General features: G+C 43.3%; 1 protein-coding gene across 1 annotated transcript in view; it reads left to right on the forward strand.

Annotated features, from left to right (window-relative positions):
• Positions 1-296: 296 nt before the first annotated feature.
• The window catches only part of DCAF12 (DDB1 and CUL4 associated factor 12), a 28,497-nt gene continuing 4,073 nt past the window's right edge, over positions 297-24,720 (forward strand). Inside the window, exons 1-7 of the mRNA XM_059411482.1 lie at positions 297-381; positions 1,457-1,711; positions 13,537-13,743; positions 14,889-14,949; positions 19,306-19,499; positions 20,478-20,543; positions 21,634-21,796. Of these exons, the coding sequence (XP_059267465.1) occupies positions 304-381; positions 1,457-1,711; positions 13,537-13,743; positions 14,889-14,949; positions 19,306-19,499; positions 20,478-20,543; positions 21,634-21,796 (1,024 nt within the window). The 5' untranslated portion in view covers positions 297-303. The remainder of the gene's footprint in view (positions 382-1,456; positions 1,712-13,536; positions 13,744-14,888; positions 14,950-19,305; positions 19,500-20,477; positions 20,544-21,633; positions 21,797-24,720) is intronic.

Here is a 24,720-nt window from a genome sequence, read left to right on the forward strand (position 1 = left end):
GCAAGGGTGACGGAGCGCGGGCGAGGGGGAGGGGGTGTTTTGGTTCTAGCCGCTCGCCGTCCTTTCAGACTCGTTCGTCTGAAAGCTTCTCGTTCCTTCCTACCCTACCCCTTCCCTTTCCCTTTCCCGGCCCCAATCCTCCCTCCCTCCTTTCCCTCTGCCTGCCTTCCCGGGTCCGGGCCGTTTTCCGGGCCAGACGCACAAAAGTGCGCGGCCCCGGGGCCCAGTATATGACCCGCCGTCTTGCTAACCCTCGCTACCCCCGCCCCATGTGGCTGCGGGGCCGCTGCGGCGCTGCCCACTATGGCCCGGAAAGCAGTTAGCAGGAAGCGGAAAGCGCCCGCCTCGCCAGGAGCTGGGAGCGACGCTCAGTGCCCGCAGGTGAGGTCTAAGAGGCCTGGACCCGGCTTATATCACCGAAGCACCCAGAGAGAAATAGGGTTCTAAGGTCGGGGAACTGGAACCGGGGACCGAGGTCTGTAGTCGGAGGTGGGCAAGAGCAGAGCCCCAGCCTTTTGGGACAGGGCCGGGCCCTCGAGAGTTCATAGGAGATCAGAAAGGCCGGAGGAATGAGGAGCTAAAGGGAAACTTGGGAACGAGGCATACTCCGCTGAAGGCCTGCAGCCGGTAATGGGGCTTAAAGGGAAACTAGAATCTTGGCTTTGGAGGAAGAAAACCGACGTTGAGGAGGATCAGGAACAAAACCTCCCAGAAGATACTGGGAGGGAGAGTGAAGTCCCCCTTCCGGGGCCCTGGGAAGTGGAGATAATTGCGTCCCTTATATGGGAAGGAGTTTCCCTTTGGATACCTCAAGCCCTGAGGTGGGCTTTTTGGTCTTGGACCTGTATAAAAAACATCAGTTCTCATATATCATCCCTGTAACGCTCTCGTTGAACGCGTATTCGGACTCTTATTTCACATGCTTCCTACCTCGTTGGTGTTTGATTTTTCGAATTCTTCAACGGCCTGGGGACGGGGTCGCCCTGATAGAGCATCCTTGGAAGGCCTGGTACCCCATGCTGGCCCCAGCTGCACTCTCCATGCTCCATAGGGAGTACAGACTGAGAGTAAGAAGGGTCCTGAGTAGAGATGTAGCCCAGGTCGGTGTAGTAATTATTTGGTACTTCATTCTGTTCTCTGTCAAGGATAAGTTAAGGGGCTCTGCAACCTTCAGCCCTAACAGAGCTAGTAAACCTTTTGACCTCTTTTCTGCTTCCTTTCCGTTGTCTTTCAGCCCTTGTTTCTCGTAGATAGGTTTGTCTATGAGCAGCATCTTCTCAGTGTTGGAAGAGTTAAACTGGACTTGCTATGTTCAGATTTCTGATCTGTTGTAATTGTATTTCTGTTGTATGTAAATCCTGCAAGATGAGTTCTTGGTGAGTTCTCTGATACAGAAGGATCCCTTATTCTGAAGGAAGGTAGCCAAATCCCTAATTTCTAACGTTGCTTTCCACAGTTTGGCTGGGATCACTCATTGCACAAAAGGAAAAGACTCCCCCCAGTGAAGAGATCCTTAGTGTACTACCTGAAGAATCGAGAAGTCAGGCTTCAGAATGAAACCAGCTATACTCGAGTGTTGCATGGCTATGCAGCACAGCAACTTCCCAGTCTCCTGAAGGAGAGAGAGTTTCACCTTGGGACCCTTAATAAAGTGTTTGCATCTCAGTGGCTAAATCATAGGCAAGTGGTGTGTGGCACAAAATGCAACACGGTAAGTGTCTGGGTGGGTAAGTGAACCTTATCTAGGGGCTTGGATACATTTTGGCTCTAGATGTTGTAGAACTTCTCACTGCTCATTTTCCTATCAGTTTCTTTTGGGAGGAGATCGCCTCACTCTGCTTTCCGTTCCCTCCTATCTGTTGATAACCTCTTCCTCTCTTTTTGTCCCTTTCCCCACATCCTCATCTTCCTGATAAATCTTCAGAGGAGTCTGTTTCTTTAGGCCTTTTGCCATACAGCTGTTCCACTGCTTTTAGAGTTTTTTTGGCCTCAACTTTTTAATGTTGCTTTTTAAGTCAGAGATCTTAGGGGATCTTAGGGCAAAGACTTAGGAAAGAATGATGCTCAGGGCATCATTCAGGATACACAAAAGTGGAAACCTAGATCTTATCTGCTAAACTAAGGGCATATATAAAAATATTTTAAGTAGCACTTGGAGAGCACTTTGATGCAGTTGGTTAAGTGTCCGACTCTTGGTGTTGACTCCGATCATGATCTCAGAGTTATGAGATTGAGCCCTGGGTTGGGCTCCACGATTAGCATGGAGTTTGCTTGAGATTCTCTCTCCGTGCCTTGGCCCTTTCTGCTCATGTGCTTGCACTCTCTCTCTAAAACAAATAAATCGTTTAAAAAAATAATAAAGTAGGGCACCTGGGTGGCTCAGTTGGTTGAGCAACTGCCTTCAACTCTGGTCATGATTCTGGAGTCCTGAGATCCAGTCCCTGGTTGCTCTCCCTGCTCAGCAGGGGGACTGCTTCTCCCTCCCTCATGCTCACTCTCACTCATTCTCTCTCTCTTTCAAATAAATGAATAAAATCTAAAGTAGTACTTCATTCAGGATAGGAATAAAGCAAACCTTTTTCCCCCCCTAAACATTCTCTTTCAGGGAGTAGAATCTAAAGTAGAATTAAAGATATCCTTTAAGAAAGGGAAGAGAATGTGTATTTGGTGATATATTTCAGGATGTAAATGTTTGTTCTTGGCAAAGTAGCCTCCTGAAAATGATTCAAAAGAGAAGAATTAAGTATTACATGAGGAGGAGAGTGTTTTTACACAGAATGAGTTAGAAAATAGCTATAAGTGAATGAAAGGAAAAATTTATCACCTATATAATAAGCACAGTTGTAGGCATAGATAAAATATATCAATTCAGGATTGGATATTGCAGATATGATTGGAACACAAAGGACACAAATATGATGTCAGAGGAATGGCAAGAGGCAGCGCCTGGAGGTGAAAAATTATTCCAAATGAAGCATGAAAAAAGATGGGTTATAAACACAACTGCTTTCTCTGTTTTCACCTTAGCTTGGGTGGATAGACAAGTTGTGTCATGGTGGTTGGGTAAATTCACCTTAGGAACACATCTTGGATTAATTGAAAGAGAAAAGGTTGCTCTAGATAAAAAGTGTCTTAAGCATTAGAAATGTTTATAAACGATACAGGCAAAGATTTAAACATGAGTTTTAAGGAAGGAAATAATAATGGTGGTGGTTGGGGCCCAGCTGGCATTTCCTTTTCTGTTGAAGATTTTAGCTTATCATACAGAAGCCTTTCAAAACTGAGTAGTGGTAGCAAGCCTCTACAAAACTTCCTTTTCCTAGTCTCTCAGGCCACCACTCATGGTTTAAGAGAACTGTTATTATTGTCACTTGAAGTAGAAAGAGTCTTTCAGGGCGCATGGATGGCTCAATGGGTTAAAGCCGCTGCCTTCGGTTCAGGTCATGATCCCAGGGTCCTGGAATTGAGCCCCGCATCAGGCTCTCTGCTCAGCAGGGAGCCTGCTTCCTCCTCTCTCTCTGCCTGCCTCTCTGCCTACTTGTGATCTCTGTCTGTCAAATAAATAAATAAAATCTTTAAAAAAAAAAAAAAAGAAAGAAAAGAAGAAGAGTCTCCCATTGGAGGACTTCATTATACTCTCCACATACACCATTATAGTGTTTTGCCCAGCAAATGTTGAATTATAAAAGTTAATCATAGTGTTCTTCTTGAATTTATTGACCGTGTTTTGAAAGTTTGCATAATGTTAAGTAATAATCTAATGTACTCTTAATACCCACCTCTTTCTGTCTTCCTGTTTCTTAACCTAACATGTTTAAGTGAGGTCCTGTTTTCTTTATAATTTGTCTTGTTACTTGCTTAACTTCCAGAGCCAAAGCAGAGAACCAGGAATGCTGCTCTTTGAACTTTGTGACATTTGGCAAATGATTTCCCTATCTGTGCCTTTGTTTTTCCATCAGTAACATGGGAGTAGTAATATCCAGAACTGAGAAGGTAGCTGTGCACATCTTGGGAAATTCTTGATGTTAGCAATATCATTCTTACACAAAAATAGTAGTGGTGATAATGAATGCAAAGCTTCATTTTTTAAAAAAGATTTTATTTATTTATTTATTTACTTGTTTGACAGAGACAATCGTTGGAAGCTATTTTGTAACAAAAGGAGGGGTGCCTGGGTGGCTCAGTCAGTTAAATGTCTGCATTCCACTTGGCTCAGGTCATGATCCTGGGATCAAGCCCTGTGTGGGCTCTCTGCTCAGCAGAGTTGGCTTCTCCCTCTTCCTCTCCTTCTGCTCCTCCCCCTGCTCCTGCCCATGCACACTCCCTCTCAAATAAATAAAATCTTTTTAAAAAAAATTAATAAAAGAATACTTGAGTACTTTATGGTAAATCACATCTGCATGATATTATGCAGAAATTAACATAATTGTGAATACTTAGAGCGCACAGCTTTGCTTTTTTTTTCTTTTTCTTTTTTTTTTTCCAAGATATTTTTTTGGGGGGCACCTGGGTGGCTCAGATGGTTAAGTGTCAGCCTTCAAGCTCAGGTCATGATCTCCTTGTTCTGGGGTACAGCCCTGCATCCCTGCTGAGCAGAGAGTCTACTTCTCTCTTTCTGCCCTCCCCCCCCCCCCCCCCCCCCCCCAGTATTTTCCTTTTTCCTTTTCCCCCCCCCCCCCCCCCCCCGCCCCAAATGCTTTCTCTCTTTCTCAAATGAATAAATAAAATCTTTTTTTTTTTTTTTAAGATTTTATTTATTTATTTGACAGAGAGAAACACAACGAGACCAAGTACACAAGCAGGGAGAGTGGGAGAGGGAGAAGCAGGCTCCCTGGTGAGCAGGAAGCCTGATGTGGGGCTCTATCCCAGGACCTTGGGATCATGAGCTGAGCTGAAGGCAGACATTTAACCGACTGAGCCACCCAGGCGCCCCAATAAATAAAATCTTTTTAAAAAATATAGGGGTGCCTGGGTGGCTTTGTCTGTTAAGTCTGCCTTCAGCTCGGGTCCTGATCCCGGGGTCCTGGGAGCAAGCCCCGCATCGGGGTCTGCTCCCTCTCCCTTTGTCTGCTGCTCCCCTTGGCTTGTGCTCTCCCTATCTCTGTCAAATAAATAAGTATTTTATTTATTTATTTGAAAGAGAGAGAAACCACGAATGGTGGGTAATGAGGAAAGGTAGAGGGAGAAGGAGAAGCATACTCCCCACTGAGCCAGGGGGCTTGATTCCAGGACTCTGGGATCATGACTGGGTCTGAAGGCAGCCATTTAACCAGCTGAGCCACCCAGGAGGCTAAACACACAAAGCATTTGATGCCTTAAATGTAACAAGACACAAAATTATTACTTGTTTTTAAATTTACTTATTTTAGTAATCTCTACACCCATCCTGGGGCTGGAACTCACAGCCTCGAGATCAATAGTTGCACGCCTCTCTGACTGAGCCATCCAGGCACACCAAGATACCAGAATTCTTATTTCTGCTTATTATAGCTATACACAATTATGCATGCATGTGGTTAAGGACTAAACAGGAACTGGACAAATGAAAAAAAACAGATTTGAAAAGAGAGAGGGGACACCTGGCTGGCTCAGTCAGTGGAGTGTGTGCCTCTTGATTCTGGGGATCATGAGTTCAAGACCCATGTTAGACAAAGAGTTTACTTAATAAAAATTTTAAAAAGGGACATTTGGGTAGCTCAGTTGGTTAAGTGTCTGCTGTTAGCTCAGGTTATGATCCCAGGGTCCTGGGGTCAAGCCCTGCATTGGGTTCCCTGTTCAGCGGAGAGCCTGCTTCTCCCTCTCCCTCTGCCTGCTATACTCCTCCTGCTTGTGCTCTTGCTCTCTGTCAAATAAATAAATAAAATGTTGTTGTTTTTTTTTAATTCTTTTTTTAAAAGAGAGAGAGGATTCGGAGTGCTCTGTCTTGCATTTTATAATTTCCATTATTGTTGATAAAATAATGTTAATAAACTTTTTAATTTATTTATTTATTTTATTTATTAGGGGTCTGGGTGGCTCAGTGGCTTAAGCCTCTGCCTTCAGCCCAGGTCATGATCTCAGGGTCCTGGGATCCAGCCTGGCATCCGGCTCTCTGCTCAACAGGAGCCTGCTTCCCTCCTTTCCCTATGCCTGCCTCTCTACCTACTTGCGATTGATCTCTCTCTCTCTCTCTGTCTAATAAATAAAATCTTTGGGGGAAAAAAAGGTTTTATTTATTTATTAGAGAGAGCACGAGTGGAGTGAGGGACAGAGGGAGAAGCCGACTAACCCTGCTGAGCAGTGAGTCCATTGTGGAACTCGATCCCAGGACCCTGGGATCATGATCTGAGCCAAAGGCAGACACTTAACTGACTGTGCCACCCAGGCACCCTATACTTTTCTTTCTCTCTCTCTTTTTTTTTTTTTAATGTTACTTCAGCTACATGAATGTTGTTGTTAAAGATTTTATTTATGTATTTGACACAGAGAGGTCACGAGTAAGCAGAGAGGCAGGCAGAGAGAGGGGGAAGCAAGCTCCTTGCCGAGCAGAGAGCCTGATGCAGGGCTCGATCCCAGGACCCTGAGATCATGACCTGAGCAGAAGGCAGAGGCATAACACACTGAGCCACCCAGGTGCCCTGAATGTTGTTTTTTCTTAGCCTAAAACAGTGATGGAAATGGCCTTGCTCAGTTACCATTCATTGCTTGTCTGCTGACAAAGATTGAACACAGTTATATATTATACATCTCTTGTGGAGAGGGAATAAAATTGGTGGTAGGATATATAACAAAAGGAGTTTCCTTTCTGAGTCACACAGGAATTTTTTGGAGCCCAAAATAACATCTAGAGATCTTGCTTCTTATTGGGCAAGTACACAACCATATTGTCCTCTTTATGCTATAATGCTCAGGAAGTAAAAGTGAAAGAAAAAGGATTATATAGTATTATCATTGTTTTAATACTGTTATTACTGAAAGCTTACAATTTCTTAATATACCCAGATAAATAATTAATATGGGACTGCAAACTCTGTTCTCCAGTAATTTGTGGCTTAGATGTAAGGCTCCCTGCTAATTCTGATTAGATGGCTCTATACCTAAAAATGCTGTAGGGGAAGAAAAAGGTGAGAATATCTTGTACAGAAATTGTTTTCCTCTGTATAATCTGTACATAAATATTAGCATTTTTGAGTGCTGTAGAAAATCAATTTCTGTCTTCCATAGGAATAAGTGAGGACTTGTGTAAAGACAGATAGTAAGCCAGTTCTTTATTTACCTTCTACTTTTCTTTTTCTTTTTTATTTTTATTCATTTGGTTTTTTTTAAAGCTGGGCATGGACCCCAACACAAGACCTGATCCCAGGACCTTAGGATAATGACATGAGCTGAAGGCAGCCGCTTAACCGGCTAAGCCAGGCAGGCATCAATTCTGTTGGGTTCTGATTTTACAGTTTGAGAGTTTTAACCAAGTGTTTGTCAAGGTGCTTTAAGTAGCTGAATCTCTGTGATATACTGTCAGAGACTCTTTACTGGCTGACTTTGGTTGGGTACTAGGCAGAATCTTAGGTGTCTTGCTTAAAGGTGACTTTGGGACTTATTTTTACGATTTTTTAAAATTTATTTTTTATTTTTTTAGTAGGCTTTATGCCCAACGTGGAGCTTGAACTCAACAACTCATAAATCAATAGTTGCATGTTCTACCAACTGAGGCAGCTAGGTGACGTCATTTTTCATAGAGCCCTCCAAAATCAGGAATTAGAAATCAACTTATTGGGGGCACCTAGCTGGCTCAGTCAGTGGAGGATGCTACTCTTGATCTTGCAGTTGTAAACTCAAGCCTCATGTTGGTTGTGGAGATTACTTAAAAATAAAATCTTAAAAAAAAAAAACAAAACTTGGTTATTTAATACCATACCATGGACGGCTCTCCATGCTTTGTTTTGTTTTTTAAGATTTTATTTATTTATTTGACAGAGACAGCAAGAGAGGGAACACAAGCAGGTGAAGTGTGAGAGGGAGAGGCAGGCTCCCCGTGGAGCAGGTAACCCCATGTGAGACTCTATCCCATGACCCTGGGATCATGACCTGAGCTGAAGGCAGATGCTTAACAACTAAGGCACCCAGGCACTCTGAACAGTTTTCCATGTTAATAAAAACCCTCTACTCCATTTTTTTTTTTAAAGTAAACTACCCCCAACAAGGGGCTTGAACTCATGCCCTAAGATCAAGAGTCGTGTGTTTTGTTGATTCAGTCAGGCTCCCCATTCTTTTTTTTTTTTTTTTCTTTTAAGCTTTTATTAAGTAATCTCACCCAGTGTGGGGGTCAAACTTACATCTGGAGATCAGGAGTTGTATGTTCTTCTGACTAAGGCAACCAGGCACTCTTGAGCACCCCATTCTTTTTTTTTTTTTTTTTTTTAAAGATTTTATTCGTTTATTTGACAGAGAGATCACAGGCAGGCAGGGAGAAGGGGGAAGCAGGCTCCCCGCTGAGCAGTGAGCCAGATGTGGGGATTGATCCCAGGACCCCAAGATCATGACCTGAGCCAAAGGTAGAGGCTCAACCCACTGAGCCACCCATGCACCCCTGGGCACCCCATTCTTAAAAGCTCTGTAATAGTCTATTGTGTGGCTGTACCCAACCCCTGTGGTGTCTCACTATTTAAAATTTTAGGTGCATCTGGATGGCTTGGTTGGTGAAGCATCCAGCTCTTGATTTCAGCCAGGTCATGATCTCAGGGTTGTGAGATCAAATGCTGCGTCAGGCTCTGCACTAGGCCTGCTTAAGATTCTCTGTCTCCCTCTCTTCCTTCCCCCATCCTCTCTCTCTAAGTAAGTAAAAAAATAAATGCTCACTTTATTTTTTTTTAATTAATTAATTTATTTATTTGATAGAGTGAGATAGAGAGAGTGCACACACAAGCAGGGGGAGTGGCAGGCAGAGGGACAGGGAGAAGCAGGCTACCCACTGAGCAGGGAGTCCAGTGTGCAACTTGCAGGACCCTGAGCTCGACCTGAGCCGAAGGCAGAGGCTTAACCAACTGAGTCACCCAGATGCCCCTTCATTTTATAGTTTTTTAAAGATACACCCAATGTGCCCATTATGGGGCTCAAACTCAGCAATACCAAGATCCAGAATCGTGTGCTCCATCTTACTGAGCAAGCCTGGTGCCCCCAAATTAATGTATTTAATTAAAACTGTTTACTCGTTTCCTTAGCAGAAGTTTCTAAAATTGAAACTGTAGTGTTTACACTGTTCAATTATTATTTTTTTTAAAGATTTTATTTATTTATTTGACAGAGAGAAATTACAAGTACACTGAGAGGCAGGCAGAGAGAGAGAGAGAGAAGGAAGCAGGCTCCCTGCTGAGCAGAGAGCCCAATGCGGGACTCGATCCCAGGACCCTGAGATCATGACCTGAGCCAAAGGCAGCGGCTCAACCCACTGAGCCACCCAGGCGCCCTACACTGTTCAATTTTTGATGCGTACTGTCTGAATATATTCTTTTGTTCTTTGTCTTGACTCTTTTCTTTGCTCCTACCCATCTTCTTGGTTTGGGATAAGGAATGGATTCTTCTGCTTCATTTTCAGTTGTCTTCTCTTTGCCCAACTTTCAGCAGATTCAGGCTGTCCACTTGGCTTTTCCTGTCTGACTTAGTATAATTTATTTTGTTGTCTGATCTAAGTGGATTTGCTTTCCTTTCCTTTATTAGGCTGCAGCTAAAACACTTTGCAGTTTTAGAAACTTTGTGAGCTCCTCTATCTTATTAAGCTGTCTTGATCTCTCTGTGTGCATTTTGCATGCATCTATATGCACTTTACATGCATTCGGAGATGTACTCTCTAGTCTTATAAGCTTCCTGATTGTAAGGACTTTGCTTTCTTTTTTCCCCTCTCTGTTCTAGAATGTAAGGTGCAGGGAGCCATTGAGACTCAAACTTACCTTGCCATGCTTCTGATTCCTGGCAGGGATCCCAGTAGGTTAATGTAGAACAGCCCCATTCTGGGATTTGTTAACAGAAGCTTCATGAAGCCTTGGCGCCTTGTCAGTGAGCTTGGGGAGATATTTTGTGGCAGCTCATTCACAACCCTTTCCCTTGCTTTGAAAAAGCAAAAGGATTCTGTCCTTCACATGGTGCTTTGTTATTCCTCTGCAAGAGTGAGGTTGTGTGGGAGCGCCTGGGTGGCTCAGTGGGTTAAGCTGCTGCCTTCGGCTCAGGTCATGATCCCAGTGTCCTGGATCCAGCCGTGCTTCCTCCTCTCTCTCTGCCTGCCTCTCTGCCTTCTTGTGATCTTTGCCTGTCAAATAAATAAGTAAAATCTTAAAAAAAACAAAAACCACAAAGTCTTAAGTGAGCAGTTAATTTTCCTTCATTAAACATTTGAGGGGCTATGTTGCATAGAGTTCATTTGCTCTAAAAGAGTAAGAAACCCACTCATGTTTATTGGAAGGGGTAGTTCGCAAACCCCAAAAGCGCGAAGAATCTCTAGATCTCAAAATGAAACAGAACTTGGAAAACCATTAGAAACTGAAGGTGTTCATGCTATTTCTCTTCTATTTCCTTCTCTCTGGGTAGAAATTAGCTGGCTTTGGTAGAAATTAGCCATCCATACAGTTTGGTGTAGTGCCACTGAGGCTGTTTCACCTTCCCGAGAGAATTCGATCCATCTGGTATAGCCTCTGGACTGGTCCTCCCTGAGTGAGGAGGGATAGTTCTCCTCTCTGGGTAGTTCTCCGATCTGGAGGTCTGGTCTTACATCAGATCACCTAGATGTGGGGTGTCTAACATTTTTGGGCAGCCTGCCTGAAAGATGTCTTCTACAAGCACTTAGCACATAGCTTTGCATTGTTGAGGCAGGATCGTAGAACCAATTAAGATAGTCCCCTGCTCTTTGAATTGGGAAGGCATTATTAGCTTGCAGGGGGGAAATGACAAGATTTTAAAGCAGCGTGATACAATCTAAGTGTTGTGGGTAGTTAGCTGTCTGGAAAACCTACAAAAGAAAAATTTAACCAGCCTGAATATTTAGGGAATATTCAGAGAGGACATGTCTGAACTGAATCATGAAAGATAAGTACATGCTGTCCAGGTACAGAAAAGGGGGGGCATTTCTGGCATTGTGAAGAGCATGAGCATGAAACAAAACAAAAAAATTACATTTTGTTGCAGATTTTTGTGTGAATAATAGTTAATAAGCTGTTATTTCTAGAGCATAGATCCATGGCAGGATATAAAGCTAGAGAGAAAGGTTGGAGCCAGATTGAAGTATCTTGATGCCCTGATAAGGAATTTAGATTTAGGTAAAGAGAAACCAATTTTTTTTTTATATTTATTTATTGGGGCACCTGAGTGACTAATTCAGTTAGGCATCTGACTCTCAGTTTCAGCTCAAGTGGTGATCTCATGGGCTGTGGGATTGAGCCCCTTGTCAGGCTCCTTGCTAAGTGGGGGCGTTTGCTTGAAAGATTCTTTCCCTCTCCCCTTCCCCGTGCTCATTCTCTCTCTCTCTTTCTCAGATTAAAAGAAAGATTCAGGGGCACCTGGGTGGTTCAGTGGGTTAACCCCTCTGCCTTTGGCTCGAGTTGTGGTCTCAAGGTCCTGGAATCAAGCCCTGCGTCAGGCTCTCTGCTCAGCGGGGAGCCTGCTAACCGCCCCCCCCATCCCCACCTGCTTCTCTACATGCTTGTGATCTCTGTCAAATAAATAAATAAATAATAAAAGAAAGATTTAGTTTAGACAGAGAACGTTTGCATGCAAGTGCATGCGGGCAAGGGGAGTGGAAGAGAGAATCCCCAAGGAGACTCCCCACTGAGCCAGAATCTAATGCAGAGCCCAATCCCACAACCTTGAGCCCATGACCCAAGCAGAAATCAAGAGCTAACTGCTCAACTGAGCCACCCATGAGCCCATGGATATTTATATTTTATCTGTGTATACATACACACACACACACATATATAAACTTTTAAGTATTTTTATTTATTTTTGCACATGAGAGAGAGCATGCTTGAGTTTGGGGGAGGAGCAGAGAGAGAAGCAGGCTCCTGGATGAGCAGAGAGCCGGATGTGGGACTCTATCCCAGGACTCTGGGATCATGACCTGAGCCAAAGCCAGGTGCTTAACTCACTGAGCCACCCAGGCATCCCACCTATGGATATTTTTAACTGATTGCTGTTTTTATAAAGATGACCGATACAATATAGAGAACAGTTTTGATGGTGGCCTTGCTTGAACGCGCAAAGACCAGTTGCAGTTGTCCAGACAGGTGATGAGAAAGAGGATGAGAGGCAGGAGCCAACTGAAAGAATAGTTCTCCTTTCATAGATCTCCTTCCGGTGCAAGCGGGTTACTTTATACAGAGATTTGACATGATTTTGCTTCATCACAAGAATTGCTGAGAGGCTTTGAAGCTACCTTCCTCTGTACTAAGGTATATGGTCACATTGCTAGCACCTAGAACAGTACTTGGTATTTTAGTTGGTGCTGAATGAATGAGAGAGTCAATCATTTAATCCCATAAAGAGTTTAATAAAGACAGGAATGGGGGCGCCTGGGTGACTCAGTGGGTTAAGCCACTGCCTTCTGCTCAGGTCATGATCCCAGGGTCCTGGGATCGAGTCCCGCATCAGGCTCTCTGAGCAGAGAGCCTGCTTTCCTCTCTATCTCTTTCTCTCTCTCTCTGCCTGCCTCTCTGCCCACTTGTGATCTCTCTCTCTCTCTCTCTCTCTCTGTCAAATAAATAAATAAATAAATAAAATCTTAAAAAAAAAAAAAAGACAGGAATGTTCTTTCTTAGAGACCGATCTTTTCCATAAAACGTTTCTTTGAGTTAAATCTGGCAGAGTAGAAAGGTGTTAGATTGGAAAAGAGGTGGAGAAGAGCTTGTCATATCTCTAGTCACTCCAACAAACCTAATGTTTACAGTACATTTAATAGTCATTGTGATGGGCTCTAGGAATTTCATTTTTAAGTTTTTATACATGGGTAGATGAGAATTAGATATATAAAATTTGTCCAAGGGGTGCCTGGGTGGCTCAGGGGGTTAAAGCCTCAGGTCATGATCCTGGGGTCCTGGGATCGAGCCCCACATCGGGCTCTCTGCTCAGCAGGGAGCCTGCTTCCCCCCTCCTCTCTCAGCCTGCCACTCTGCCTACTTGTGATCTCTGCCTATCAAATAAATAAAATCTTAAAAAAAAAAAAAAAAAAGTCCAAACTGGCAGAAAACCTTTAGTCGGGTTCTTTAGGTCCACAGTCTAATACACGTCCTCTTTGAAGCTGTCTTTGAATCCCAGGCAGAATTTATTGCTTGCTAATCTGTGTTCATGTAACATGTTATCCTTGTCTCTATTGTATTTTCTTATTTTCATATTTCATTTGACTAATATCCCTGACTATGCCTTTAGCAATTCCCAGGGTCTAAAAGGGATAATTGAGTGAATAGGTAGTAGACATTAATTAAAGTTCAAGGGATAATTGAGTGAATGGGTATTTGGACCCCAGGTTAGCCACATGAAAGAGAAACTGTCAACTAATGTGTGTCCCTTTTCTTGTAGCTGTTTGTAGTGGATGTGCAGACAAGCCAGATCACCAAGATCCCCATTCTAAAGGACCGGGAGCCTGGAGGTGTGACCCAGCAGGGCTGTGGCATCCATGCCATCGAGCTGAATCCCTCCAGAACTCTGTTAGCCACTGGAGGAGACAACCCCAACAGTCTTGCCATCTACCGGCTACCTACACTAGATCCTGTGTGTGTGGGTGATGTAAGTTTCCCCAGTAACTGTAGAGGTAGCTTTGTTCCCCAGTAACTGTAGAGGTAGCTTTGTTCTTAAGGAGAGCCTGGTAAGTAACATGGGCCTTCCTTCCACATGCCCCCTGGGAAGGAATAGTTTCCTCTAAATTTCCGCTGATTACAAGGGTATGGGGGTAAGTTGTGAGGGTAGAAATACCAAAATGGGGACTGAACACCCCATAGGGAAGTATATTGACAGCGTGTGTTTGATAAGGGGATGAGCAGCATACTTTAGGGCCAGCAGCACTGGGTTGGTGTTTTAATGCAGTGTCCGTGTATGTCCCATTGCCCATAGTCACCAAAGTTTATTAAATCATTCAGTAACTATTTATTGAGCTTTTTATGTCTGGGCATTATTTCAGAAACTGGGGACAATGTGGCGAATAAAACAGATAAAATTTTCTTATGGGAAGGGAGAGACCTAAATTTTCTTATAGGTCTGCCTCTTAGAGGGAGACCTATAAACCAATACATAGACCAATAAATATTTTTCCAGCAGTATATCAGAATGTGGTAAGTGCCCTGGAGAAGAGTAAAGGCAGATTAAAGGGATAGTGGTGGAGAATGCTGTTTAGAGGATGGATGGTCAAGGAAGTCCTCATTGCTAAGAATGACATTTGAGTAGGAAGACACAGAGGAAGTGAGAGTGAGTGCAAGTCATGTTGATGTCTGGAGGAGAAGAGTTACACATAGGAGGAACAGCAAAGAGGTCAGGTATAGCTGTTGTAACAGGAAGGACAGAGAAGAGTGGTAGGATGAGGTTAGAGGAATTAGAGGTGGGTGATCGTGTGTAGGAGCCCAAAATGAGATATCCAAAGGTTAGAGGGCAAGACCTGTGTGTCTACCAGACATGTTCATTGCCTGTAGTAATGCCAGTTTCATTTCAGCTTTGAGCTCCTCAAGACAGAAGTTAAAAATTGTGAAAAAATAATAATAATAATAATAATTAAAAAAAAAAAGAAGTTAAAAACAGTGGGATCCTGCCCTATGTGTTAAGCTCATCAGAGATCAGAATTGTAATTTTTACAAAGATATTTTCAGTCAGACTGTAAGCTTTTAAAGAGTGTGACTTGTAATCCTTTTTTACCAATTTCTTTTTTTTCTCCCCTCTCCAAGGATGGACACAAGGACTGGATCTTTTCCATTGCATGGATCAGTGATACTATGGCAGTGTCTGGTAAAATTGACCTTTTGTATGGAGTTTTTGTTTTGTTTTGTTTTTTAATTTTATTTATTTATTTGACACAGAGAGAGAGATCACAAGTAGGCAGAGAGGCAGGCAGAGAGGAGGCAGCAGACTCCCCGCCAAGCAGAGAGCCAGATGCAGGGCTCAATCCCAGGACCCTGAGACCATGAGCTGAGCTGAAGGCAAAGGCTTAACCCGCTGAGCCACCCAGGTGCCCCTTTTGTATGGAGTTGTTTTTTTTTTTTTTTAAGATTTTATTTATTTATTTGACAGACAGAGATCACAAGTAGGCAGAGAGGCAGGCAGAGAGAGAGGAGGAAGCAGGCTCCCTGCTGAGCAGAGAACCCGATGTGGGGCTCAATCCCAGGACCCTGGGATCATGACCTGATCCGAAGGCAGAGGCTTTAACCCACTGAGCCTCCCAGGCACCCCTTGTATGGAGTTTTGATGTGGCAGGGAGGGAGGGAGACTAGAAGTTAAAAGGGATAGCAGTGTGATTAGAAATAGCCCAGTAAACAGACCATTGACTAGGAGATCTTATTACCAGTATTGGCTCTTTCTCTAACTTACTGTGTCTCCTTGGATAAGTCATTTCCCCTGTATATTCCTGATCTGGCAAGAGGAGTTACCAGCATTCTTCATTTATTATTCATACTCTGCCTTGTTCCCAAAAGTATGTGTGACAGCATGTTATCCACAAAGTTTTTGTGGGCTTCATTGTAACAATGTTGTGAAAGTGTTTTTGGAATAGTTGATGTGAAGTATTAGGAGTAGTTATTTACTGTACAACTATATGGTGTGTTTCTTGTTGATAGAAGCTATAGGATTGGGGGGAATTTCTTTCCCAGTGGAAGACATCAGAAAAAAATACATGGAAGTGAGTGTAGAGAAGGTAATCTAGAGAAACACAAATGCTTTCTGGATACCCACAGCACCCTAGAAAGTAGGCTCAGAGTGCTAACGAGTTTTGCTCGGGACCCATATGTAAAAATATAGTACCCCAGTTCTAGATTCTTATAAAAATTGTATGTCACTAAGAAAAACCTAACAGAAAACCCTCTTAGCTACAGTTTCTTTACTATCTTCTCTGCTAGCATGCTTATTATCTATATCTTGAAATACCCCTGATATCCATATTTTTTCTCTGCTTCTGTTCTGTCTTCTCCAGTCAATCTTCATGATGCTGCCATACTAGTTCTTTAAATTTTGTCCGGGTCTCCTAGGTGGCTCTGTTGTTTGGGCATCTGCCTTCAGTTCAGGTCATGATCCCAGAGTTTTATATTGAGTCCTGCACTGGGCTCCTTGCTCAGTGGGGAATTCTGCTCATTCTGCCTGCTGCTCCCCTTGCATATGCACTCACACGCTCTTTCTCTCTCTCTCTCTCTAGCAAATATGTGGGTAAAATATTTAAAAAATAATTTTAAAAATATTTTAAATATTTTTTCTTATTATAAAAGTAATAAGTGTTTATCATAATTTTCTATATATATATATTTTAAGATTTTTTTTTTTTTTTTTTTTGAGAGAAAGAGCACAAGCAGAGGGAGAAGCAGGCTCTCTGCTGAGCAGGGAGCCTGACGCAGGACTTGATCCCAAGACCCTGAGATCATGACCTGAGAGGAAGGCAGACACTTAACTGACTGAGCCACCCAGGGGCCCCCATAAGAAAATTTTTTTAATACAGATAAACAAAAAAGACAATAAGAATTATCCTCAATATCTCTACCCAGGGATAATCACTGTCAATATTTTTAAAATACCTTGCCAGTCATTTTTCTGTACCTATTTCTTAGTTGGTTAAAATGGGATCATACAGAAGGATGAATATGTAGATAAATGTGCCAAGTACAATAAAATGTTGATTGTAGAATATAGATGTAATCGAACAGTTCATTGTAAAATTCTTTCAATATTTCAGTATGCTTGAATTTTTCATTATAAAACTTGCGTAGTTTTATTTTTTAATTTGCATAATAAACCATGCATAGTTCTCCAGATATGTCCTCTCTGGCCTTTTCTAGATTTCACATGTGATAAAACCTCTGCATTAAATCCCTGCCCATAAGCCTTATGGCTTATTCAGTAGATTTGCAGTGTGGGAAGGGCACCTTCTAGTCTAAAGGAGAGTTGGTAAATAACTTTACTGGAAAGGAATTTTATTTTTATTTATCTACTTATTATATTTAATATATAAATATATTTATATAATAAATTTTCAAGCCCCACACTGAGCTCTAGCTTGGAGCCCAGTGTGGGGCTTGAACTCAGGACCTTGAGATCAAGACCTGAGCTGAGATAAGGAGTAGGATGGTCAACTAACTGAGTCACTCAGGTCCCCCTAGAAAGGAATTAGGTGCTTCATTTTTGTATACTAGGGAAAACTATATTCTTAAATATTTATTTTTTATAGAACAGTCGTTATTTATTTTTTAAGTAATCTCTGCACCCAACATGCGGCTCGAACTTACAACCCCGAGGTCAAGAGTGGCATGCTATACCAACTGAACTGGCCAGCTGCCCCATATAGTCATTCCTAAGTTGGGGCTTATGGTCCCTCTGGACCCATGGAAAGCCTTCAAGAGGTTCATGAACCTCCCTGAAGTTGAATGTGCAGTGTGGTGTTTGGTGTATTTTTCTAGGGAAGAGGGTCTTTAATATTCCTAGGTCTCTCAGAGGCATATAGTCAGAAAAGATTAAGCATCACTGATTTCAGGTGGAGGGTCCCAAACCCTACTTGCCAGACATTGGTTGTGCATGCATGCCCAGGTGACCAAGCCAAATGTTTGGCTTGGAAAATTACTGAGTTTTCTCAAACTCTGTAGTACTCTCTTTTAAAAAATCTAGTGCCCAGCTAGCTCAGTCGGTAGAGCATAAGACTTAAAAAATTGGGGCGCCTGGGTGGCTCAGTGGGTTAAGCCTCTGCCTTCAGCTCAGGTCATGATCTCAGGGTCCTGGGATTGGTCCCTGCGTTGGGCTCTCTGCTCAGCGGGAAGCCTGCTTTCCCCTCTTTCTCTGCCTGCCTACTTATGATCTCTCTATCAAATAAATACATATATATAATCTTAAAAAAAAAAAACAAAAACGGGGCACCTGGGTGGCTCAGTGGGTTAAAGCCTCTGCCTTCGGCTCAGGTCATGATTCCAGGGTCCTGGGATCGAGCCCCGAGTCGGGCTCTCTGCTCGGCGGGGAGCCTGCTTCCCCCTCTCTCTCTGCCTGCTTCTCTGCCTACTTGTGATCTCCATCTGTCAAATAAATAAATAAATAAAATCTTTAAAAAAAAAAAAAAATCTCTTAAAAAATCCCAGCAAAGGAGGGCGCCTGGGTGGCTCAGTGGGTTAAAGCCTCTGCCTTTGGCTTGGGTCATGATCCCAGGGTCCTGGGATTGAGCCCCACATCGGGCTTTCTTCTCCTCAGGGAGCCTGCTATCTCCTCTCTCTCTGCCTACTTGTGATCTCTGTCTGTCAAATAAATAAATAAAATCTTAAAAAAAAAAAAAAAATCTCAGCAAAGGATGCCTGGGTGGCTCAGGTCATGACTCCAGGGTCTTGGGATTGAGCCCATATCAGGCTCCCTGCTCAGCAGGAAGCCTGCTTCTCCCTCTCCCACTCCCCCTGCTTATGTTCCCCCTCTCTCTCTATCTCTCTCTGTCAAGTAAATAAAGTCTTTTAAAAATAAATAAATAGGGGCGCCTGCGTGGCTCAGTGGGTTAAGCCGCTGCCTTTGGTTCAGGTCATGATCTCAGGGTCCTGGGATCAAGCCCCACATCGGGCTTTCTGCTCAGCAGGTAGCTTGCTTCCCTTCCTCTCTCTCTGCCCGCCTCTCTGCCTATTTGTGATCTCTCACTGCCAAATAAATAAATAAAATATTTTTTAAAAACAAACAAATAAATAAATAAATAAATAGTAAAATTAAAAATCTCACCAAAGGTTAAAGGTTATATTTTAGCTCCTACATCTTAATTGAATCATTCCTCTTGTAGCTCTTTTTTTTTTTTTTTTTTTTAGATTTTATTTGTTTATTTGACAGACAGAGATCACAAGTAGATGGAGAGGCAGGCAGAGAGAGAGAGAGAGGGAAGCAGGCTCCCTGCTGAGCAGAGAGCCCAATGCAGGACTCAATCCCAGGACCCTGAGATCATGACCTGAGCCGAAGGCAGCGGCTTAACCCACTGAGCCACCCATTGGTGGTTCTTGTAGCTCTTAAGGTATACTGTTCTCTGTTTTGCAGTGGGCCACCTGACCAAGCTTTAGCACATATGAGGATGATGTACAAAGATCTTGGTTTCTGTAGGACTGTCCCATAGAGAGTTGGGTTATGTCTGACATCTGTGGTTTCCTTGCCCTGTAGGCTCACGTGATGGCTCTATGGGACTCTGGGAGGTGACAGATGACGTGTTGACCAAAAGTGATGCAAGGCACAATGTGTCACGGGTCCCTGTGTATGCTCACATTACTCACAAGGCCTTAAAGGACATTCCCAAGGAGGACACAAACCCTGACAACTGCAAGGTCCGGGCTCTGGCCTTCAACAACAAGAACAAGGTATGAGCTCGCCATGGAGGAAGGCTTTTCCTATTGCTTCAGCTTCTGGGCTTATATCTTGGCACTTGGCTTCTCCTTCCAAGTCAATACTTGCTAATATAGCTTAGTTCTGAGCCCATAGAGGATTGAAGGCTGAGGGTTGCTGGTGAGAAATTATAACTGAGATTATGAAACCCATCCCTTGCACTGAGCTCTGCAGTATTTCTCTGGAGGGTCCATCTTTGTGGGTCAGCCATGCAGAGTTACCCTAGGGACACTAAGGACACTTTGATTTGACTGTCTCTCATTTGCACATGCCTTTGCAGGTGCTCTATTTTGGGTGTGATTTTCATACATACCTCTGAAGACGATGGCTTTTTTTCTCTTTGGTATTCAGTTTCTCTTCATGCTTCACTGCCTCTTCTCAACCTACCAGCAGGTCTTACCTAATCATTTAGTCAGATCTGAAATTGGGGATATTAAATAGAATGTTGGGATGGGGACTCAGAGCCAAAAGAGAGGAAAAGCTCCCAAAATCTCAGGCCACATTTTAAAGGGTAGTTCCTTAATCTCCTCTAACTTCTGGCTATAACTGTAGCCTAGAGATAGATTGAGATTCTCCACTGATAGAAGCTCTCATACTGCCATTTATGAAACTCTCCTTCATGCTTTTATTCTGCTGGAACTATCTAACAGGATGTCATGGGAATGATTGCATAGTAAGAGCTTTTGGAATCATGGGTGTTTACATTACTGCTAGAACCTGGCCTGGCTTCCTTCTTGAGTTCTCCCAAATAGCAACCTTAATTTAATATGCTATCCAGCTGCAATTCATGGAGTGAGGTGATGGGCTGACCATCCCTGGCCCCCCTGCTGGAATCATGGGATAAGAATGAATGACGAGTGGGAGGACCCCAACCTTCAGGGTCCTCCCCTGCTTACCACCATGTATTAGTTGCTACAGATTGAAATATAACCTGTTTTTCATTGCTCTTGTAGGAATTGGGAGCAGTATCTCTGGATGGTTATTTTCATCTCTGGAAGGCTGAAAATACACTGTCTAAGGTATGATGAACATGACTTAGTGGTTTTACCTGAAAATTCACCTTTTGGTTAAAATACTTTTATTCTTCCTGAGCCTTTTCATTCTTGCCTAAGTCACCAGTTTTCCAAGGGTCTGGGCATGTTAATGCACAGTGCATGGAACTCTGAATCTAACATGCCTCTCTTAAAAGTCTTTTAAAAAGATCAGAGGGGGAGAATCTTTCACATTGCAAGGACTTGCTGTCTGCAAGCCGTCCTCTAGTCCACAAGGCATTTAAGTATTAGCTTATGGATTATTGGCAATTTAGAACGTTGAAAGGGCAGGAAAACCTAGAAGTTAGAATTACCAGCTACTGAAAATCAATTAAACTAGATAAACTATCTCTGAAATAATAGGTAATAAGAATATTTATAATCTTTACAAGCAACTTCTGCACAAAGTGAAACCTACCTGTGGGTCCCTCTTGTCCAGACTTCTGCTGCTTATTACTTCTGTGATAGACTCTTTCTCAAGAGGAAGCAGAATTCTAGGAATAACTGACTCCTTCATGTCAAGCAGCCTTTGAGCTCCACTGACCTTGGTTGGTGCCTTCTATGCAGTAGGCACCCACTAAGGATGGGGTGAATGACAAGGATCCAGGATTAAGGCTGAGTGTTGTTAGCTGAGGTTGACCCAGTCCCATGAGTGTGCTGTTTGTGGTGTGTAACTCCCATACAATTGGGAAGCTAGGCTGAGAGTAGCCAGAAATCAGCCCCTTTATCTGAAGAACAGTGAGGAGGGTGTAGCAGAGAGGGTCATGGCAGAGAACAGCGTGACCATGGCTGGAAATAACCTGTAGGTCTAAGCCTTTCTGCTTCTAATTATTTAATTCCAAATTAATCTTTTTCCCTAATCAGTCCTTCCTATTACTGAGATCTTACTGCATATTAGTTACCCTCTCTTTCTCTTACTTAGTGGTGAAACAGGGCATTATTTTTGTCTTTTTGTCTCTGACTTTATGTGGCTTGTGTTTGAAGGAAGCCCACGGTATTGGGCATCTAACTAAGAACACTCCCCTGTAGGATGCTCTCTGGTACTGCCGTGGGTCCCTCACTTCTTTCTCTGTTTCAGCTCCTCTCCACCAAACTGCCATATTGCCGTGAGAATGTGTGCCTGGCCTATGGTAGTGAATGGTCAGTATATGCAGTGGGCTCCCAAGCTCATGTCTCCTTCTTGGATCCACGGCAGCCATCATACAACGTCAAGTCTGTTTGCTCCAGGGAGCGAGGCAGTGGTAAGAGTCGTGGTATGGCCCCTGTTTGGTAGGAAGATATTGCAGAAGATGAGACCTTCCACCTTAAACAGCCTTAAAAAATTAAGGGTCATATAATTTTTCAGGGGTAGATGATGAGGAAGCCGAAGGCTAGCTGAAGACAAAGCGCAAGCTGACATCCTGCAGCCTCCCCCTCACTCCCTACTCCTCACTCCTGGGTGGGACCTGTGTGGCATTCTTCCAGGGATCTCTGAGCTAAATGTTAATACCTTGCTAGAGGAGAAAACAACTTGACAGAGGCAAGACCCCTGGTATCTTGTAGATGGGTCCTCTTTAGCATATGAAAGTTCTTTTGAAACCTCCCTTTTCCTTACTTCCCGCACCTCAGGAGTCTATAACAGCCACTCCTCAAGACCTGGGGCAGTGGCTCTTTCTTCCCGTGGGTCCAGTCCCTGTGCCTTAATAAACCACCATTTTGCACCAAAAAAAAAAAAAAAAAAAAAAAAGGAAAGAAAGAAAGAAAAAGAGAGTCCCACTGTGCCCCACCTTAGAAGTACATTGCTGATGGGTTTTGACTTTAAGTTTCTGCGTTGGTTGCAGAACAAGTATAGTGATATTTATGAAACCTGGTGGAGGTATTTGGTGACAGAAGAAGGGAGCTTATGAAACTGCAAATGGAAGAAGCAGAGCCTCAAGCCACCAGAAGCAAATTTGTGGCCACATGAAGCCTTTAGTGAAAACCAATAGGATATTGGTGGTTTTCATATTCTTTCACATATCTTGACTTTCTGTCCTTTGGCAGTTTTTTGCTGTTGCCTTGCCTGAACAGTAAACTTCATTTATGCTAAGAGTTAATGTGCAGTGAGGGAGTTTACAGAGGGCATGAGGAAACTTGAGGGTGGCGGATAGGTGGTGGATATATTCTCTATTTTGATTGTGCTGGTAGTGTCGTGGCTATATACATATGTTAAAACTTTAAATGGGGGCTGGGTGGGTCAGTGGGCTTAGCCGCTGCTTTCTGCTCTGGTCATGATCTCAGGGTCCTACTTTAAATATGTGTAGTGTATTGTTTTTCATTTATACCTCAGTAAAAACTGAAGAAAATACTTAGTTTAGTTCTTTTTTCTTTTTAGTTCTTTTTGTTTTCTTTAAAGATTTTACTTATTTATTTGACAGAGAGATCACAAGTAGGCAGAGAGGCAGGCATGGGGGAAAGGGGAGCAGGCTCCCTGCCAAGCAGAGAGGCTGATGCAGGGCTCGATCCCAGGACCCTGGCACCATGACATAGCTGAAGACAGAGGCCTTAACCTACTGAGCCACCCAGGTGCCCCCTTTTGCTTTTTTTTTTTAAAGATTTTATTTATTCACTTGACAAAGAGCGGGAGATTATGAGTAGGCAGAGAGAGGCTGGGGAAGCAGGCTCCCAGCTGAGCAGAGAGCCCGATACGGAGCTTGATCCCAGGACCCTGCGATCATGACCTGAGCCGAAGGCAGAGGCTTAACCCACTGAGCCACTCAGGTGCCCCACTTAGTTTAATTCCACTGGGAGTGAATTCAGCTTCCGCCACCCCTCCTGTCTTTATTTTTTTTTTTTTTAATTTATTTTGAGAGACCGCTCAAACGAGAGCACAAGCAGGGGGCACAGCAGAGGGAAAGGGAGAAGCAGACTCCCTACTGAGCAGGGAGCCAGATGTGGGGCTAAGTCTCAGGACCCTGAAATCATGACCTGAGCTGAATGAAGGCAGTCGATCAACTGACTGAGCCACCCAGGCACCTCAGCCTCCCATATATATATATATATATATATTTTTTTTTTTAAGATGTTGTTTCTTTATTTGACAGAGAGATCACAAGTAGGCAGAGAGGCAGGCGGGGGGGGGGGGCAGGGGGCAGGGGGAGAAGGCTCCCTGCTGAGCAGAGAGCCAGATGTGGGGCTTGATCCTAGGACCCTGGGATGGTGACCTGGGCTGAAGGCAGAAGCCTAACCCACTGAGCCACCCAGGCACCCAGCCTCCCATCTTTTATGATATATTTTCTCTGAGAGGACTCTTTATTTATCAAGGAATAAAAAGACTTATGTTTGTACTGTATCTTAAGATTTCAAAATACCTTTATCTGTGGTCTTATTTCATCTTACCTGGAACCCTGTGGGAAGCAGGTGGAAAAACATAAGGTTAGTGTTAACCCTTTTTTATAGATGAGGAGACCGAGACCCAGAGCAGTTAAAGTAACGTGCTCAACATCATACAGATTGGTGGGAGTACAGCCATAGACTAGAATCCAGATCAGGTTAACAAAGTATATTTTACCTCACTGTTGCCTTTCTCATGCAAAAATGTAGCTGCATTATCCTGGAAGTCCTAAAAGGCACACTATGGATTACAATTTAGCCTCTCTCTTCCAAGTATTGTTTATTTTTATGCAGATACTGCAAAAGTGGCTTTTGTTTGGGGTTGGTTTTCAGTTATAGTTAAGACACTCATGTTTCAGCCCCCAGAGAATAATGTGTGCAATGAGAGTTGTAAGGGGAAGAATAAATTGGCTTGGCTGGAATAATGTCTGCAATGAAAAGCTTTAAGAGGGTCGCCTGTAAGGCTCAGTCGATGGAGAATGCGACTCTTGATCTCTGGGTTATAGGTTCAAGTCCCATATTGTGTGTAGAGATTACTTAAAAATAAAATCTTTAGGGGCACCTGGTTGTCTCAGTAGCATGCAATTCTTATCTTGGGGTTGTGAGTTTGAGCCCTATGTTGGATAGAGAGATTATTTAAAAATTAAAAAAAATTTTTTTTTTTAAAATTTTATTTATTTATCAGAGAGAGAGAGGGGGAGAGAGCAAGCACAGGCAGACAGAATGGCAGGCAGAGGCAGAGGGAGAAGCAGGCTCCCTGCTGAGCAAGGAGCCCGATGTGGGACTCGATCCCAGGACGCTGGGATCATGACCT

The sequence above is a fragment of the Mustela nigripes genome, chromosome 9 (assembly GCF_022355385.1).
Source record: "Mustela nigripes isolate SB6536 chromosome 9, MUSNIG.SB6536, whole genome shotgun sequence".
NCBI lineage: Eukaryota > Metazoa > Chordata > Mammalia > Carnivora > Mustelidae > Mustela > Mustela nigripes.